The sequence below is a fragment of the Typopeltis vanoorti genome, chromosome 9 (assembly GCF_054136105.1).
Source record: "Typopeltis vanoorti isolate ZY-2024b chromosome 9, IOZ_Tvanoo_1.0, whole genome shotgun sequence".
Classification (NCBI taxonomy): Eukaryota; Metazoa; Arthropoda; class Arachnida; order Uropygi; family Thelyphonidae; genus Typopeltis; species Typopeltis vanoorti.
This window is the reverse complement of record NC_143557.1, coordinates 35,718,396-35,739,920: the sequence shown is the minus strand read 5'-3', so window position 1 is coordinate 35,739,920 and position 21,525 is coordinate 35,718,396. Positions and strand designations below refer to the sequence as shown.

Sequence of the window (21,525 nt, the reverse complement as noted above, 5' to 3'; positions counted from 1 at the left end):
TTATGCAAGTATACTTGAGAAACAATTGAGAAGGATTGTGCAAGAGAAGCTTGGTCAAGAACAAGCTGGATTCAGGCCAAATAGAGGCTGTCAGCATCAGATTTTCACTTTACAACAAATAGTTGAGAAATCATGGGACTATCACAAAGATCTGTGTTTAAGTTTTGTAGACCTGCAAAAGCCATATCACAAGGTGCCAAGAGAAAAGCTATTCAAAACACTGTAGTTGTACGGTGTCAATGAGGCATTATACCAATCAATACTTTGTCCTTATTTCAGTTGAAGCCAGCAGTTAATGAAGTACAGGAAGATGGTGTGATGTTAAATTTGGTGTCAGACAAGGCTGTACGTTATCCTATCTGATATTCATTATATGGATCACATTATGAAGTAAAGCAGTATTAAACCTGATATCAAAATTGGAGATGCTAATCTCAGCTCTGTTTATGCAGACAGTGTTAGGTAGAAACATTAAAAATATCAACTGCATTCTGAGTGGAGAACCTAGAACAAGTAAAACATTTCAGCTACTTAGGCACGATTTTTGTGAAGATGGTAAATTAAATATGGAAGTAGACAACAGAATCAATAAAGCCGGTATGGTAGGAAAGTCAACTGAATAAATTTATATGGAATAAGAGAGAAAGTAGTCAAAACACTAATTTAGCTATATACAAGACAGTGTTCAAACCAGTTTTAACTTATGGATCTGAGAGCTGGATTAGAAATAAAACTTGAACAAAGACTAGAGACCAGAGATATGAGAGTCCTGAGAAAGATTAGGAGTGTGAACAGATGGCATCAATGGCAACATCAAATTAAAAACGAAGATATCAGGAAAGAACTTGACATTGTTAGCACAGCTAATCTCAGGTTTTATGGTCACTTAAACAGAATAGGAGAGGAAAGGTTAGCAAAACAAGCATTCTCTGTCAGGTTGGCAGGATAAAGACCCAGAGGAAAACCAAGATATAGGTGGATTGATACAGTAAAAAGTGTCCAACATAAAATCTGATAATGTTGGAGTCTTGACAGATAACAGATTAATTTGGAGGAAAATTGTTGATATGAAATTAATAATGATGTAAGTTTTTCATGTAGTGCAAAATTACTTTCACAAAAGATGAAAGGAATTTTGAAAATGTTCATCTGGTGCATTATTGACAATATTACTAACAGCTCCCCAGCTTTCTTCTAGTACATGTCAGACTGGTAGTCATTATTCAGGCATCATCTTTACATGTTCTCATTTAAGCATACTAGTAATGAAACATTGAAATAAAGTATAGGGAATTACTTGTTTTGTAATAACTTTTAAAGAAATTGATGCCAGTTAATCCCCGGAAGGTTTTTTTTTTTTTTCATATATGAAAAGTTTTGATGTCAAGTAACCTAGAATGGTATTTTGCTCTAGCTGAAGAGAAAATATCATTTAGGAAGGGAGGATCTGGAAAGTTCTGATAAACATCTAGACCAAAAATGTTTTTTCAGAAAATAACTTTTCTTATAGGATATATAAGGAGACATAAAATTATCCTTTCCTTTAGTGTTATACGGTGATCAGCATTCATTATAGATAAACTATGGACTCTACAACCGCGTTAAAAATAACTATTTTAATTTCCTGATGTTTCGACCTTCATATAAAAGTCATCATCTGGAGTATATACAGAGACAAGCTGAATTAAATTTCACAGAGTATGCTAAAGAGACAATGATTTGATAACGGTTATTCTACTGGCATGACCTCTAGTGAAAATAGAATATTAAAAAAAAAAAAATAATAAATTTAATAAAAATTAAATTAAAAGAAAAGAAAAATAAATATAAATAAAAAATAAATACATTAATTATTTTATTAAAAACTACATCAAAGCCATTTTCTATTTAAGATAACATCAGAGAACATTCTTTCATATAGATAGTTTTCTTACAGTAAAGACAATTGTTATATAGATTTAAGATTCTGGATTATCTACAGTTCTGTTCATGGTTAACTCGTAGGGAGAAAGGTTCTGTGGGTGGAACCATCATCATTGTTAAGATTAAGGTGGTTGATAAGAATCTCAGGTTTCCTTAAATTTACGTTCATACCATGAACGTAAATTGTGCTTTTTCAGTCAATTTTACACTAGTGGCAAAAATTGTGGAAACGTTTTGGAAAAAGGTTTTTCCACTTTTTTTTTGGGAGTAATACCATAAAATTATATATCAATGGAAAGATAATTTAATCAAGAATGTAATGCAATAACTTTTATGAAGGATTTTTTATTAGAACAGCAGTTATAAAGAAGAAAAGTGAAACATAGAAAAAATTAGATATACAAGAATTCTCACAGTGTGAGTTAATACTTAGTTGGGTAACCTTTAATGTTAATTACGGCCTTACAACGCCTTCCCATGGAGTGAACCAAGTTTTTTAGTTCTGCAGCTGTTATAATATGAAACCAAGATGAATCATTGCTTCTATTAATTGGGTTTTATTGGTGGGTTGCTTCTGACTAACAAGTTTCTTTAGTCAGCTCCATAGATTTTCAATTGGGTTAAGGTCTGGGCTATTCCCAGGCCATTCCAGCAGTAGAATATGATTATCTTGAAACCACTTTTTCCACACAGCAGCAACATGACATGGAGCTGAATCCTGTTGAAATATAAATGCTTCATTATCTTGTAAAAGATCACGTGCGTAAGGCTTCAGTTTGGGCACAAGTATTTCGTTTATGTATTTTTGGGCATTTATATTCTCATTAATCATGCAAATTCTGCCAACACCTTTTGATGTCATACAACCCCAGATCATAACACTAAGTGGGTGTTTCACAGTAGGTGTAATGCAATCAGGATGCAAATCTTTTCCGATTCTTCTCCTTACGTATTTTGTCATCACTACCAAACAGGGAGATTTTGGTCTCATCACTCCAAATAACACTGTCCCATTGTTCCGCTATCCAGTTAACATGGGTTTTAGCCCAGTTTAATCTTTTCAACCTTTGTTTGAGAGATAAAAGTGGCTTTTTTTGTGGAATTCTAGCATTTAGACCAAATTCCTGCAGTTGCACTCAACTTCACGTTGATTGTGCCATTTCATCTTGTATACACCCAGATGATTTTCTTCTGTCACGTAGGCACAGTCTCTCAATTCTTCTTTCATCACTTGCTGTTGTGCACCTTTTCCTGCCTTTACCAGTCTGGTTTTGTAGTGACTGAGTCTCCTTATACCTCTTCAAAAGTTTAGAAATGCAACCTTTTGTTAAGTTTCCGCCAATTTTTTTTCTAATTTCTTCATAACTGTAGCCTTGTTCACTTAATAGTACTATTTTATATTGCTTTCTGGGTGACCAGTCAACTCTTTGCGCACATTTCTTTAATTTTATTACGTTTTACAAGCTCACTAAATGAAAGAACACAAAAAAACCCAACCAACTTGCTAGCGACATCAATAGCTGAATCCTACTGTGACCTTATTGGCTCATTGCCAAAACAAGATGACACCTGATTGGCTTTCTAGACACTCATGCCCACTGGCTACATTCAAATGAAGGAAAGCTACTTTATATCAACCTAAGCAAGTTGTGCTTCTTTTTTCTGGTTATTTGGTTATAACTTTTCATAGAATACTGATAATTGAACAAACTTTGTTGCGTTACATTCTTGATTAAATTATCTTTCCATTGATATATAATTTTATGGTATTACACCGACTGTTGGAGCACTACGAAGATGTCAGTCCTAACATTCTCTCTCTCTCTCTAGATGTTTCTGTCTTGGGATCTCTTTTACAAAGTGGTGAACAAAGAATTCCTGCAAGCATAGTCCCACCTATAATATGACTTTGATATCTCTTCTCACCAGAGTGCCTAGCTTTACACTTGGGTGGCCAACCTTTTATGTTCCATGCGTGAGTATTTTCATGTACAAGTTCCGATGTGCCATACAACTCTTCTACCCTTAAAAACTCCCTGTAAAAATATGTTAATATAGACATGATATATTAATTTAATATAAAAACAAGGCATAATTTTCGATAAAGTACAAAACTGTTAATGTTCACAAAGGACAACTCCGTAACACGTGAGTATGGTTTAAACTGACTGACGCAGCTCTGTTGTTAATGCTTGCTGCCTCAGGATCAAACAAGTGAATGTGCATTAAACAATGAAATTGCTAAAAATAATTACTAAAAATACAATTTTATTAATACAGACCAGTTTACAATAAAACTTATATTAAAACCTACCAGTTTCGCCAGCAAACTGTCAAGGCGTTTATGGAGATGTGAAAACTAGTTATTGCAAATTGAAAGAAACATAAAAAAACTTTGTAAACCAACTAGTAGCTATGGTTACATGTTTCGCGTGACAGAGAGGACTTATTGTTGACGTGTAATGTGATTACTGGCTAGCGTAGTTCAGATTGATTGATAGAGAGGATCAAGTTTTCCATGAACTGTTTAGAATTACACCCTGATTTCTGTTGAGGTTTCTGCCAGTTATTGACACTATTGTGGCTTCCTTAAATAAACGATGCCTGTAGTAGTCATCGAGATATGGCATGGAGCTGTTTTGCCAATCTATCGTGTGATTAGACGTACAGAAATGATGTGCTAAGCCGGAAGAGATGCTTCTGTTGTGGTTTACATCACCAACATGTTCTTTTTGTCTAATTTCTAAACTTCATGAAGTTGTCCGATGTAGGCAAGACCACAGGAACAGGGAATGTAATATACTCCTGGATATTTGTAGAACGGCACTTTATCTTTTGGGGATCCTAAAACTTGTCTGATGTTGGTGGTTGGTTTGAAGACCACTCTGATGTTACGGGCTCTTAGTATTCTTGCTATTTGATAGCTACTAGTTGGTTTACAACGTTGGTTTATGTTCCTTTCAATTTGCATTTACTAGTTTTCATATCTCCATAAACGCCTTGAAAAAGCCAGACAGTTTGCTGGCGAAACTGGTAGGTTTTAATATAAGTTTTATTGTAAACTGGTCTGTATTAATAAAATTGTATTTCTATTATAAAACGACCAAATATGTATAATTTAAAAATAATTACTATCATCATCAAATTCCTGACATGTAGTACTATCATATCCTGCACACCCCTTGAGGGTGTGCAGGATATGATAGTACTACATGAAATATTTACATCATTACTAACTTCCTATCTACAGTTTTCCTCCAAATCAATCTGTTACTTGTCAAGACTCCCACATAGTCAGATCTTATGTTTCTGTCTTCTAAGGCACTTTTTACTGTATCAATCCACCTATATCTTGGTCTTTTTCCTGCCAATCTGGCAGAGAACACTTGTTTTGCTAATCTTTCCTCTCCCATTCTGTTTAAGCTTAAGGATTAAAGCTGTATAACTGAGAGGGGACCTCCACACAGCCTTTAAAGGAATGTGGAGAACTGACCAGGGCTTCTGACCTAATGTCCAATCCTCACCTTCTCGTGGTGCACCCTGTTAGGTATCTACCTGGATACTGAATGAACGAGGATGGGCTGGCAATTTGGGATTTAGCTGACCAAATTGTATTCTTATTGACTTAAACCACAACTTAAAATGATGGTACAACTTGATAGAAAATAATTACCATATAAGAGGCACTTTTTTTCCTTCGAAAATAGGTCTGAAAAACAGGGTGTGTCTTATACGCCGATATTCAGTTTTTTATTACTTTCATTTCTGGAAATTTTCTCTGTTTCTAGTTATGCGATTTCTTTCTTGTTTCCTTGCGGTGTGTGAGAGCATTCCAGTTACATAGAGTTCAGTGGATGCCCATGTGCTCTCATAGACGATCACAGCTGTGTTCCTGTTTGTTTAAACTTTCCAATTGTTGTCACGTTATTGTGAACAGTGATAAATTTCTGCCGTTAAATTTTCTCTAAATTTCTTGGCAAATTATGGCTGAAAATGTTGGCATTGCTACAATATTGCATACAAGCTATGTGTTATTGAGCATGCTAAAGAACATGGAAACAGGACTGCAGAGAGGCATTTCAGGCTACCCCCCCAACTGAGAAAAGGATAAGAACTTATGGAATCAGGAAGAGGATCTAAAAAAAAAAGCAACTCACAATAAACATAATCTACGAAGTGGAACTGCAAAATGGTCAGAACTTGCGACAGAACTGAATACTTGGATTTTAGACCACAGAAAAGCAGGATTTTCAGTGGCTACAAATTGAATTTCATCGATTTGTCATTAACGCAAGGAAACGAGAAAATTTTGAACTCACGCAAATAGGAAACATGGACGAGGTTCCACTGACGTTTGATGTGCCCTCAAACAAAACTGTCAATTCCAAGGGCACAAAAAGTGTTATTGTTAAAACTTCTGGGCACAAAAAAACTCACTACACGGTTGTTTTATCCTGCTGTGCTGATGGGATAAAATTGCCGCCACTATTGATTTTGAAAAGGAAGACGCTACCCAAAGAAAAAACTGCTTGAAGGAGTGTTTGTACATGTTCACGCAAAAGGCTGGATGGATGGATGGATGGATGGAGGAGGAATGAAGTTATGGATAGATAAAATTTGGTCTAGGTGCCCTGTCGGACTGTTGAAGAAGCCTGCCCTGTTAGTATGGGATCAGTTTCGTTCTCACAGAACAGAAGATGGTAAAAACTCAGCTGTAATTCCAGGAGGTCTAACTAGTCAACTTCAACCTTTAGATGTCTGTATTAATAAACCATTTAAGGGATTTATGAAGGGGAAGTAGAACAGTTGGATGCAGTCTTCAGATTTTGAGGTCACGCCATCAGGAAGAAGGAAGAGACCTAGCATTTCACAAGTTTGTGAGTGGGTCAAAGCTTCATGGGATGCAGCGTAAACTGAGACAGTGGTTAAATCATTTAAGAAGTATGGCATTAGTAATGCATTGGATGGTACAGAGGACAATTTGTTGCATGAGGACTCAGATTCTGAATTAGAAGAGGTTTCAAGTGTCTCTTCATTTAGCTCTGGAGATGAATTTCTGTGTTTTGACGAAGAAGATTAAAAGATGGGACGCTTTGCTAGTTAGATTAGGTATTTGTTGAAAGTAGACCTACTTATTACTTTATATTTGAAATATTGTAAATTCATTATAATATTCAGTGATAAAGTTTTTTCCTTAAAAATGTGTACAAAGAAGGGGGTAGGTCTTATATGCCGGCAAATACGGTACTTAAGCTTTAGCCTCTTTTTTTCTACAAATCGGTTTTTGGTTAATACTTTTTTGCATAAATTGGCTTTGTTTTTTTATTATTATCATTGGGGTCTAATTTCTCTACTTTTGGTGAATGTGCCATAGGTTGGCCAACCCTGCTTTGCTCTTACTAACATTGAATTGACAGCCATCACCATTTATCCACACTTCCAGCCTATTCAAATCACCCTGAAAATGCTATATATCAGTAGCATCTCTAATTGCCCTGCCTTTTTGCATCATCAGCAAACAACTGAAGATCTCCTGAGGCCCTTCCCAAAATCATTAATATATACATGAAAAACAATGGTCCATGGGCTGTTTTCCCTAGGACACACCACTGGTCACCTTAAATTTGGCAGATTCACATTTTCCATACAAATTTTCTGATATGTGTCCATCAGCCACCTATCCAAGCCAATAGTTTATATTCCAATCCCATATTCTCCAGTTTACGTAGCAGCCGTTATCCAAGCATTTGCATTAAAACAGTAGTCAGCAGGCAAACTTTTGACATCTTTAAAACACCGGGGATTTTTACTTTTTTCAATCACTAAGAGTTCCATTTCTCATCTTTCCTATTGGCACAACAAAGAACTGTCACTTGATCTTTTGAAGATTTAAATCCTTTAGTACTTTCAGTTTTAAACAAATAAGTATGCTCAGGCATTTCATGAAAATAGAGTCCTGTTTAGTCTACATTGTAAATATCATCTGGAGAATATTCAGCAATAATTTTTTGCCACTCAGTCTTAATCTGAGCATCAGCTGATTTAAAAAAAAAAAAAAAAAAAAAAAAATCACTTTTTTTCTTCACAGTGAATATGCTTGTACATAATATTCTCTTCCTTTTTCCACCTGTTAAACCACCCATTCAGTTGTGGTGAAATTGTTTTTGCAAGTTCTTCTGCTTTTTGATGCACCAGAGGCCCATTAATCGAAGCTTTCTTTAATGCTGATTCAACTTGAGTATCCTTACCAGATTGTGCTCTCTTCCAATCCATGTTCTCGTTAGTAAGAGCTGAAGTTTCAACATTTGATCTGTTGTTTAAGATCTTGCACAAGAGTGGTTGTGAAATTTTTAAAAATACAGCCACACTATGCTGACTCATTTTGGGCAAAATATCATAGTACTTCAAAATTCTTTTCTTTTGCCATAATGCTAAGGACTGTTTTAATGAGCACTTAAGGGCAATTCACTTACTGAAAGAGAGCACGAAAACAAACTCGAAAAATCGCAGTTCGACTATATTTATACCCATCTGTATTTGCCTGGAATATTTAAGATTATACGAAGATACCCACCTGCATTTGCCAGGAAATATAAGATATATGGAAGAATGAGATTAAAAGAAGATTAAGACAAAAGTCAGATTTCGACATATGTTCTTTGTCAAATTTTCTCCTGATTAACTCCTAAAGTTCTTAATTCTCAGATGCAAAAGGCTTAAAATTCGAGAATTTTGATAACAATTACTGGAACTTTGATTATAATAGACTGATTATTTTTAATTAATTTTAAATGGTGTGTTTTGGGGCCATTTGATATTATTCACAATCATAATAAGCAGATTCTACTGTATATACGTGTGTGTGTGTGTGTGTGTGTGTGTGTGTGTGATGGTGGGGGGGGGGATATATACACAGCTTTGAAAGAAGTCAACAGACATCATAGTGTAAGGAACAAACAGCTGTGGCACCCACCTTAATAAAATGTAGGACCTTCTTTTGCTGCGATTAGTTGGAATTTGGACCATTTTCCCTGTAGGTATGCAGTGAGGTCCTGGACTGTTGTAGAGTGGACATACCTTAACCTCATCAGGTGCTCCAATTCATTCCATAGATGTTTAGTAAGGATCGAGATCGGGTCTCTGTGGAGGCCAGTCAAGTGTCATGATATGCATGTACACAAACCACGCAGTTTCAACAAGCCATATGACATGGTGCATGGTCTTGCTGAAAGAGATAATGGTCTGTTCCTTAGAAACGCCACAAAATAAGAAGCATTGCATAGTCCAGAATGTTCAGATATCTCTGCAACTTCAGTGTTCATGGCATCATAAACAGAGATCTCAGGCCAAACAACCAGGAAAAAAAATGGACTATATCATCACATCATCCTTTGATTTTCATAGTTGTGTTATGCACTCTGGTAAGACAGGTTCACATGGCATCTATCACACCTACACTTGTCATTTGCTCAACAGAAGGTGTAGCATGTGTTGTTACTCTATAACACAGCTTTCCAAGCTTCCACATCCCACTGTACATGCTCTTTGCACCACTATAGGTGATGCTGCATTTTTGGTTTTCAGGTAATATGTAGCTTGCATATTGTGATCCTATGGAAACCCATATTGTGAGCCTCAGTTCCAAAGGTTTTTTTTTTCAGATTTCTGTTACATTCGATGCCCCAGAATTCTACATTCAACATGCCAACAGATCAACCAGATCGACATAATAGGGGTGACTGAAACAAAAAAGACCAAAACTGGTGAGATCTTTCTTAGCAATAAATACAAAATGTTATATTCAGGCAATGACAATCAAGGAAAAGAAGGAGTAGCCATAGTATTCAACACAAAATCCGAGGCTAATCTTCTTGAATGGCAGTCAGTCTCAAGGAGTAATGTGGGCAAATATGAGAATGGGGAACTGGACAATGAGACTTATTTGTGCCTATGGTCCCACAGAAAGTTCTACTAAGGTAGAAGTGGAGGAATTTTTGGAGGCTTTAGAAAAAGCAACTGACACGATGAAAAATGAAAAGTTGGTCCTTGTTGGGGATCTAAATAGCAGAGTAGGAAATGATTGTGAGACATACAAAAATATTTTGGGAAAATTTGGAGAAAAGAGCAAAGCTAATAATAATGGCAAATATCTGTTGGATTTCTGCTCAGGACATGGACTGGTTATTACTAACACCATGTTCCAACATAAAAATGTACACAAATTCACATGGAGAGAAGAGGCTAGGAATAAGAAAAGTCTCATTGACTATGTTATTGTTGATAGTGATGTTTTTTCCCTGGCACAGGACAACAGAGTGTATAGAGGATTTGAAATTGGAAGCAATCACTATTTAGTCTTGAGTAGGATAAAATTGAATTTCATATTGAAAAGAATAACATGTAAGAAAGTTTTAAAGCGAATAAAAGTTGAGCAGCTCTCAGATGTGAGCTGTAGACTAAAATACACAAAGATTATTGAAGGAAAAATGAAAGAGTTTGAGAACAGGTATCAAACTTTGGAGATTCATTGGCAAACTCTGAAGAAAACATTGATTGATTCTGCCAGAGAGGCATGTGGTGAGGTTGTTTGTAAGGATAAAAAAATCGGAACTCCTTGGTGGACACAGGAGGTTAAAGAGGCAGTAAAGGAAAAGAAGAAAGCATACCAAAAGTTCCTGTCAAATAAGTCAGCTTGTGCTCTTAGAGAATATAGAGACAAATGCAAGAATGCTAAACACTGTGTAAAACTAGCTAAACAAAAGTCATGGGAGGACTTTGGCAAGAATATAGAAAATAAATATCAAGAAGGTGGCAAAATATTCTGGAGGTCGTTGAAGAAGCTTAAGAATGGAGGAAAGAGTGCTATAAAAGGAATTAGAGATGATAAAGGTGACATGAAAACGGGAGAAAAAGATATCCTTGAAGTATGGAGTAATTACTTTGAAAAACTGCTAAATGAAACAAGCAGTGATGACAGCACAGTGGTAAAAAAACACTGACCAGGCATGCAGTCAGGAATACATATCCATACTTGAAGAAAAAGCCATCAAAGGCTTGAAATGTGGAAAGGCAGCAGGAGTAGATGATATTCGACCAGAAATGCTGAAGTATGGTGGTATAAGAGTCTTACAGTGGCTGCACTGCATAATTCAGAAAGCATGGACAGAGGGATGAATTCCTGATGATTGGAGTAGAGCTCTCATAGTACCCATATATAAAAAGGGAAATAAAACTGCATGTGAGAATTACAGAGGTATTTCCCTACTGAGTGTTCCTGGCAAGATCTATGCAAGTATACTTGAGAAACGGTTGAGAAGAATTGTGGAAGAAAAGCTTGGTGAAGAACAAGCTGGATTCAAGCCAAATAGAGGCTGTCAGGATCAGAACTTCACTTTACGACAAATAGTCGAGAAAGCATGGGAATATAACAAAGATCTGTATTTAAGTTTTGTCGATCTGGAAAAGGCATATGACAAGGTGCCAAGAGAGAAGCTATTCAATACGCTGCAGTTATATGGTGTCAATGGGACATTATATCAAGCAATACTTAGTCTTAATTTGAGTTGTAAGTCAGCAGTTAGAATTGAAGGAAGTACAGGAAGATGGTTTAATGTTAAATCTGGTGTGAGACAAGGATGTACATTATCCCCTCTGTTATTCATTATCTATATGGATCGCATTATGAAGGAAAGTGGTATTAAACATGATATCGAAATTGGAGATGTTAATGTCAGCTCTTTGCTTTATGCGGATGATGTTATACTTCTAAATAAATCCGCTACAAGTCTGCAAGATTCTCTGACTAAATTGAATAGCTGTTGTAATAGATATGGTATGAAGGTCAGCAATACAAAGACAATGAAAATAGGCAGAATCATTGAAAATGTCAACTGTGTTGTGAATGGAGAACCTGTGGAACAAGTAAAACATTTCAGCTATTTAGGCACGATTTTTACTGAAGATGGTAAATTAAATATAGAAATAGACAACAGAATCAGCAAAGCTGGTATGGTGGAAAGTCAATTGAATAAATTCATATGGAATAAGAGAGAAATTAGTCGCAACACTAAATTAGCTGTATACAAGACAGTGTTCAAACCAGTTTTAACTTATGGATCTGAGAGCTGGGTCAGAAGTAAAACACTTGACCAAAGACTAGAGACTTCAGATATGAGAGTCCTGAGAAAGATTATAGGCGTGAACAGATGGCATCAATGGCAGTATCATATTAAAAATGAGGATATTAGGAAAGAACTTGACATTGTCAGCATCCAGGAATGCGTTAGCAGAGCTAATCTCAGGTGGTATGGTCACTTAAACAGAATGGGCGAGGAAAGATTAGCAAAACAAGTGTTCTCTGCCAGGTTGGCAGGAAAACGACCGAGAGGAAGACCAAGATATAGGTGGATTGATACGGTACAAAGTGCTTTAGACGATAGAAATATAAGAGCTGATAATATTGGAGTGTTGACAAGTAACAGACTGATTTGGAGGAAAATTGTAGATAGGAAATTAATAATGATGTAATTTTTTTCATGTAGTACTATCATATCCTGTACACCCCTTGAGGGTACATGTCAGGAATTTGATGATGATGATGATGATGACATGCCAGCAGACAAATGTTGGGTTTTACTTATTATCTTTTGTAGCACGCTACGGTCACATTCGGTGAATGTAGTACATTGTCACCTGTGGGTACACTTGCAGTTAATATACATATATATTTCCCTCCATATTTATTGACAACAATCCATATAATAAATTATATACAAAAATATTAAGAGAAATTTCTTTTAATGTGAATGATTGTTACATAAGCAGTCAAGTCCATATTTCAGTTTTTCCCCTTACATTGAAATTTATGCTGTGACACTTCTAATTCAAACTAGATAATATATCTCTAATGTATTGTTGTTGTTTTTTATATATATTATTTATTATTAATGGTAATAGATATTTTTCTTTATTTAGGGAGAAGAAAAAAATATGCTTAAGTCAAGTGATAGTGGTATTCATGCCTCAGTGAGTCCTGTTGCATCAATTACAAAACAGTTATTGTTAACAAGTATGAGAGATAAGTTACCTTTTACGGATGAAAGTGATCAGTCCATATTAGATCAGCATGTTTCTAGAGTGTGGAATGATTCGTTACATCACACACCACAAAGATCTCCTGGTCACCATTCCCCTCCATTAGATAAAAGAAGATCAGTTCCTCTTTCTTCCTCTCACTGCAATCCTTTAACAAGGTTAGATTTGCTAGGAAATGGCATGCATCCAAGTCATGATTCTGTACCTCTTATGCAGCAAACTACCCAACGTAATTGTAGAAATGCATTGCACTACAGTAGTAATGCAGGTGGTCGACATAGAAAGGTATGTGTGGAATTTGTTTAATACATATCTTCTTGTGGTAGAAATTATGGAAGCATGTTGCATGTAAGAAATTTTCACAAATCCTCTTTCAGCATCAATCTGACACAAGAGAATGGTAGAACCTAGGTATGCTTAGTGGTCTTTGTGGGTTAGGGTAGGGTAGGGAGTGGGAACAGCAAAGCAATTGACATTCTTTATGAACTACAAGTTATCCTACCCTAGGTTTAAAAAAAAAAAAAAAAAAAAGTGGAGAAGAAGAAAACTGTGTAGATGTATTAATCAGCTGCCACTTGTTTTTAATAGATTCATAGGATGATCTTCATGTATCTTTGGTTCAACTTTAAAAAAATTTTTAAAGCACATTATCATGTGTAAACTTTGTCATCTACTTCCACTGCAGCATACTTTCCTAGATGAAGAAATTACTGACTAGATTTCCTAGGTATCGGGTAGATGACTTTCATTGTCTGGTGAAGCACTGCCTAATGGGGATCAAGAGGCTTTCCATATTTGGTTCCCAGAACATGGTTTCTTTCTGCCCCCCCCCCCAACCTCCCAATTGAGGGTGTAGCTACAAAATAGTTCTGAAGGCTAGCCACTCAGCATCAGATGCTTTCTGATTCAACTACCAAATCACCTTGCTGCCACTTGTTCTGCCAAGTCATGCCTGGAGGGAATGTGAGTCTAGTGTCATGCACTGAACTGGTAACCAGGTGCTTTTTCTCTATGTGGGAGGAGTGCTTGTGGGGTTTTTGCTGCATTACCCTACTCTTTAATTCCTTAACATTTAAATATTTAATTCCAGAACTGGAAAATCAATGTAAGAGACTGTTAGCTCTCTGGATTAAAAAAAAAAAAAAAGAAACAAAACTGATAAAAAAAATAAATAAAAATCCATGACCAAACTCATTGGGGGCAGGGGCTTGAACATAACCCATCTAACATGAAATTATTCACATCCACTTTATTAATATTCCTAGTCTCTACAGGAAATTAATGTACACTGCTACTTCTAAACCTGATCTGGTATTCCAGAAACTCAACTAGCAGCCTCAATCTCTAATGTCCACCTACACTTTCTTAATTACGCTCTGTGATTTCTCTTCCACAAGGTTGAAGCCTTCACATTTGTGAAGTTTATTCTGTGCTGAAAATAGCAAACTTTGAATCTGCTCTTTACAATATGTTGTGGCTCAATTTCCCTGCCCCAGACTCTTTCCACTATTTCTCTGAGAAGTTGATCATCTAAATTCCACTCTTTAATGGGAACTTCAGCATTCATGACTCTGGCTTACCTTCTCTTACCAATCAAGGTGGCTGACATGCAGCAGCAGTCCTTTGCAAATTGTTTACCTTCCCACCAGAATACCTGATAATTCTCTCCATGCTCCCTTCTTCTTAACTAGTTCTGATGAATGCACTGTAGATTTCAATTCTTCTCGTGCAATTCAGACAGTAGTCTCATTTAAGTCTCTTTTCCTGCAGAATATTCTTCACTCAGCCTCATTTCCTTCAGTTCAATACCTGCGTGATATCTACTCATTTCTTTCCTTTTGCTGACTGCTGTTTTCACTGATCCACACTTGTTCCAGCTGAAAGAAATTCTTGCCGGAATGAAGGCCTTTATCCTCCTTCTTGCCCAAAAGCCCAGGTACTATAAAAGTAAATAAATAAATATAACTATTCAAATAAATAAAACTATACAAACCTTTGTTTTCTAACAAGTATATTAAAGCAGTTTAAGTGGCGAGCTTAAAAACGATAGAGTTATCGTTTCAAGTGACTTGAAACGATAACTCTAGCAATCCTCTGAGCTTACAGGGCAGGCATGCAACAGCTGTAAAAAGACTATCAGCCAATCTAAATCTAACTTTAGATGGGCAGGTCTTAAAAAGCTTGCTTCTTGCTCAAATGGAGATAAATGAAAGACAGCCATCTGACCATTGCTTCATTGTACTCACCTCGGTTTTGTTGAAAATAATGGAAAAAGTCATGATGAATTACATGACTCTCTGTACTTTGCAGATCTTGCATACATTACCTTTCTGTGGATCCATAGAAAGGTCATGGGTTTGGTGAATCCCATGTGGTCACTTTGGCTATTTAAAAGGAATTTTATTTGTACTCTCTGGTCTTGCACTGTATGACATAATAGATGAGTTTCTTTCTTTAGATCTCCCAACTAATGTCAGAGTATCCCAGGGCTATGTGCTTTCACTTGCTTTTGCTCTTCATAAACACCAATTTGCCACAACCTAAAATCACATCCATAGTTTTGCCAATGACAGTAGTCTCTATTCTTCTTTATCCATTGACAAACCCTGCCCACTTAAGCATCACCAAAATGCAATTCTACTTTATTTCACACAAAAAAAAGATGACGCTACACATTCCTCATCTTTGATAAAACCCAGGTTTCCATGAGAAGAGATCTCTTCTTCGACTGACACCTGTTTCTTCTGATATAAGCATGTTGCATCCTTAGCTTCATTGTAAAGGAATAAATATATAGGACAACATACATAGTCTGTATATGAGCTGTAAATCAGCAGTTAGAACTGGAAAAAAAAAATACAGGAAAATGGTTTGATGTTAAATCAGATGTGAGACAAGGATGAACATCATCTGATTCCATCGTGTTTTGAAGGAAAGTGGCATTAGGCCTGATATCAAAATTGGAAATGTTAATCTCAGCTCTTTAGTTTATACAAATGATGTCATACTTCTAAATAAATTTGGTATGAAAATTGGCAATAAAATGACAAAGACAGTGAAAATAGGCAGAAACATTGAAAACATCAGCTGCATTCTTAATGGATAGCTTATAGAACAGGTAAAACATTTCAGCTATTTAGGTATAATTTTTTTATTTATTATTTTTTTTATTATTATTACGTGACACCTCCAGGGAGTCCAAAGACTCATCGAGGGAAGGCACATACTCTACAACTCTCCATCTCCACCACTCTCTGAATCCACTAACGCCATCTGATGCCCACTATTAGCATTTCCACAGACGATCACAAACATCCATGCCCATGGCAGGATTCAAACCCACAGCCTTTTGGCTGGAGAGCAGATACGCTATCCACTCTGGCAACCAGGCCATTTTTAATGAAGATGGCAAACATATGGAAATACATAGTAAAATTAGAAAAACTGGTATATTTGGAAGCTACCTGAATAAATTTGTATTGAATACATAGAAACAGAACACTAAACTAGATGAATACGAGAACAGTGTTTTAACTTATGGATCTAAGAATTGGGTTAGAAATAAAACATTCAATCTAAGACTGGAGACTACAGATATAAACATTCTGAGAATGATTAGGGAAGTGAACAGATGGCATCATCGACATATCATGTTAAAACTGAGATATTAAGAAAGAACTTGGCATTGTTAGCATTCAGGAATGTGGTAGAAGAGCTAATCTCAGATGGTATGGTCATTTAAACATAATGGAAGAGGAGAGGGAAAGGTTATCAAAAGAGGCTTTCTTTGCCAGGATGGCAGAAAAAAACACCCAGAGGAAGACTAAGATCTAGGCAGACTGATGCATTAAGAAGTGACTTAGAAGATAGAAATATAAGATCTGATATATTGGAGTCTCGACAGATAACAGATAAATTAATCTGTTATCTGGAAGGAAATTGTTGATTGGAAGTTAGTAATGATCTAACTTTTTCATGTAGTATTATACTCTGAATACTATCAATAGCAATATCATATTTCAACTGAGGATAGGAAAGAATCTCAAGTTGTTAGTATTCAGGAATGTATTAGCTCTGCTAATCTCGGGTAGTTACCTGAGATTAAGTTACTTAAGGTAACTTAAACAGAATGGTATTTATACAGTGGAGAGTGTGTGAAGGAGAGTTAGAAATGATATCAGGATTGTGGAATGCTGGTTATAAGACAGATTGAGAACTTGTAGACTGCAGACACTAACAAACAGAAGAAGGGATGATATGATTTTGGCTTATGAACTTCTGAAAAGGTCATACAGGGTTTCAGTAGATGGAAATTTTTATTTTATGAAAGGTGGGTAAAAGATGGAAGGACATCCTTGGAAGTTGAGAATGAATGCTGTCAACAAGGGGATGAGAGCTAGATTTTTTTCTCATAGAGTGATGTGTGTGTGTGATTGGAATGGATCACCATTTGATCTTGTGTGTGTAAGTAGTGTGAATGAATTCAGGAACAGGTAACAGCTAGTGCGGGTAGTATGTGGCCTTTCTCAGTGAGGTTGTGACTCCAAGGAGGTCTCTCTTGATAATAATATCCTCTACACCACCTGATTTCTACTTTATTACTATTATTAGGAGCTGCATAAAACGTGTTTTCAGAAAATTGTAGACATCAAACTATAGATTATGGTTGAAGTAATGGTTTATGAAATAGTAGTGTGATCACAGATAACATGAATGGCTGAAAAATGTGAAAAATGATATTAAGAAGGAAGTTAATATTGCTTGTATTTAAGAAGTGTGTTCTAATCTAAAAATTTTGGCCTTTTAAAGAGTGGGAGAGTAAAGATTAGCAAAACAGATAACTTCATGTCATTATGTAAGAAGACTCATGGGAAGGATACAGTCAAGTCGAATTGTTTTGCAGTTAGAGTGTCTTAGAGGATAAAAAAACGAGTTTGCATGTTGCAGAGGAAGATAAATGAAACATTGTGCCAAATTAATTTATTTTGCACAAAATAAATTAGAATACTTGAAAATTTTAACCGTGGCAATATATTTAATTGGAAGTTTAGTAAACAGCAGTAGGAATGAAAAAAGATATATGTAGTTTAGTGGGAGATAATTTTAATTATCTTCATGTGTTACTGAGTGTGTTCCATGCGATGATAACATCCTTGGATGTAACTGCAAATGTGGTAGCCTACCTTGGTTTCTGTGAAGTTGCTCTGGTGAGAGTGAACTGTTCAATAGTACTGTGAATGGGAATAAAGTTGAGGAAGAGGGTGGTATGAAAAGTTCTTGGCCTAACAATGAAAGAAAATTTATAATTTCAAAATTATTTTTATTTTTCAACATAATCTCCTTAAGACTAATACGTTTATTCCAGCGATGCTTCAGCACCATTATCCCATCCATGTAGTGATTCTCAGTAAGATCTGCAAAATACCATTCTACAGCTGCAATCGCCTCTTGATTCGAAGAACACTGACCAGCGAGGAAGAGTTTTTATTTTTGGGAAGAGATAGAAGTCAGAGGGAGCCAAATCTGGGGAATAGGGTGGATGTTTCAACAATTCGTAGTGCAGATCCCTTAATTTTCCCATTGCCAAAACACCTTTGTAGGCAGGTGCATTGTCCTGATGAAAAATGATTTTTTTCTTCTTCAAACAGGGTCTTTCTCACAAATTTTTTCATCTAGTCTGATTAAAAGATTAGAATAATATTCCGCTGTTATTGTTTTACCTTTTCAAATAATTAATAAACAAAATGTCTTTAGCATCCCAAAACACTAATGCCATGACCTTTTCTGCTGATGGAACCGAGTTTGTCTTCTTTGGTAATGAACAACCGGCCTCTATCCACTGTTTGGATTCTGGTGTGTAATGGTGAATCCAGCTCTTGTCCATAGAAATAAATCGATGAACAAAATCAGTTTTATTCTTGTTAAAATGCTCCAAGCACTGTTCGGAGATTTTCGTGCGAGCACATTTTTCATTTGCAATTCTTCATGCAAAATATATCCTACAAATTCTATTGAAATGCCTTTAGTCTCAGCAGGGGCGAACATAGGGGTGAAATATCAGTATCACCCATATTATATTTTTACATTTATTCCCGTTAAAGACTCCCCTAATTGTTTGCAGACTTTGCACGATTCCCGAAATTGAACACAGAATATTATACTAATGCTTCATTGTCCTCTTTAGGAGGATAATAAAGTATTAGTGCTTCATGAAGAAGGCATTTTCGGCTCATAAACATTGCGTCACATTCGCGTTAATATCCTAGGTGTGCTTTCGAAATGCATACACCTTTGAGCCATTTGAAAAGATGTAAAGAGGGTGCAGCGGGTCAAATTCTTAGCTTTCTAATATTTTTAAACTGCTGAGAAGGCAGGGCCAGGTGAGCTAAAATTTTGAGCTCACTCAGCACCTAGCGTCTGTGATTGGTTATTGTGTCAACCAATCCAATTGAACGTTGTCACTTGTCATGAGTTGAGCACTTTTCGTATCCTTTCTATATTACAAACAGTTGTTACTCATTTTTTCTGGAACTAAAAATTTGAAAGTGGATTAAGAGAAAAATGCTAATTGTTTTTAGGATTTATTAGAAAACAACACGGTATATAGAGACATTTTTATTCTAGTCTTCGGAAACAACAGACAGTAAAAAATATCTATTCCTGAATAAAAATGAATATTCTGCTTATTAAAAGACGTTGATCTACAACAAAATGCCAGCATATGTGAGATTGATGAGACAGAAGAATTGCTGATATTAAAAAAAAAAAAAAAAAAAACTAATGAATTTAGGATTCCTGAAAGTGTGGATAATTCGATAATGATCAGATGTTATGTATACTGAGTCTCAGTAAACAAAATAAAATTCTTGGAAAATGGAGCGAAATATACACAAACCAGAGAAATACACATAACATGTGCAACAAATTTTATGAGATGATTTGCTGCTCCATCAAACCATATTTATTCCTGCAATACTCTCTCCATAAGTTTTTTTTATTATTATTATGTCATTGTAAATTCACTTATTCATATCAAAAATGATAATTATTAATTATTCTTTACCATTAACGAAAGTATTTCTACTCACACTTATTCTTTTTTATTCTCATATGTCTTATAAATGATGGTTCACATATTTTCATCTTTGAGTATTTCAAATATACCAACCAAATATAGCATTCTCTTTCGTTGTTGTTTTCTAATAAATCCTAGAACAGATTGTTCCCCCACTCTACGCAGAACTATTCAAAGTTATCCTGCAATTAATTGCATTGGACCAATCAAGATGAGCAAGATGCGCTATGCCCTTTAAAAACTTTCATACATCGATAAAATGCAATCACATGGTCATGGCGTCTGCAGGGGGGGACGGGTCACCCCCCCCCCCCAAAAAAAAAAAAAAAGATGGATTAAAAAATTCCACAAATTATAATCGTAAAATTGATTGAGATATGTAATCTTACACCCTCGACCCTAGGAACGCTTTGTCTGTCTTAAAATTTTATTATGGGTTAGCCTATTTCAGCCCATGTGTTTTATTGCAGCAATAAAACATGTGTTCCTGTTTTTGGTTTATCTTTTTCTGATTTGTTAACAGTGACTGGTTAGTTTACCTTGTGTCTAGTGAGTCACTGAGTGAAGTGTGAATCGTAAATTTATAGTGAAACAAATTTAAACAGAAAAATACATTTTTAAAAGGTAAGTGTATGTAATTTAATATTATTTAACTTATTAGTTTTATGATTTTTTTTGCTTTTAAACTGAAATAATTTAATTTAGGATTAATTAATTAATTGATTTTTAATAAAATATGCCAGTTAATTTTTTATATATGAAATTGTGCTAAAAACTATTAACACTTTTTTTTTTCAAAGAATTAAAAATCATTAAAATCGATGCAAAATGAAAATAATGTATTTATAGTTTACATCGACAAATAATTACATCAAAAAAAGCTAAAGACGTTTATTTATGTAATTATTTAATTAAATCAATAATTATAAAAATTTATTGATGTTATTGTCTGCAAGCTTCCCCCCCCCCCCCCCCAGAAAATTTTCTGCTGACGCACTCCCATGCGTACGGTCAAATTGATGTGAAATTTGTAGCACGGGTTGCATAACGCACATGACAGCACCCAATCGAAATTAGCAGCTGAGTCTCAGCAATTTCTTGGACTCGCCAGTCATGCAATACCATATCATGCACTTGATCAATGATTTATGGTGTTGTTACTCTTTTTGGATGCCCTTCACGTGGTTCATCTTCAAGGCTGGTATGGCCACGTTTAAACTTGGTAACCCATTTCTTAATTGTCGAAAATAAAGGAGAAGAGTGTCCATATACTTTTATGAACTTCGAATGAATTTCTTTTGCATTAAACCTTCTTTTACAAAGAATTTTATCGTAATTAACCGCACAGTACTCACTTTTATCCATTTCAAGGGATATAGACAACAAGTTTGTTTTATACAGACAGCTGTATAAAACAAACTACTTGATAGAAT

At 35.5% G+C, this 21,525-nt stretch overlaps 1 protein-coding gene across 5 annotated transcripts in view; it reads left to right on the top strand.

Moving 5' to 3' along the window:
* LOC150102970 (axin-1-like) overlaps positions 1–21,525 on the top strand; it is a 261,055-nt gene that overhangs the window by 194,509 nt on the left and 45,021 nt on the right. For 4 of the 5 annotated variants that reach the window (XM_090398570.1, XM_090398571.1, XM_090398568.1 and 1 more), the window contains one exon: positions 12,898–13,302. In XM_090398570.1, the coding sequence (XP_090254696.1) occupies positions 12,898–13,302 (405 nt within the window). The remainder of the gene's footprint in view (positions 1–12,897; positions 13,303–21,525) is intronic. The other variant, XM_090398572.1, reaches the window with a different exon arrangement.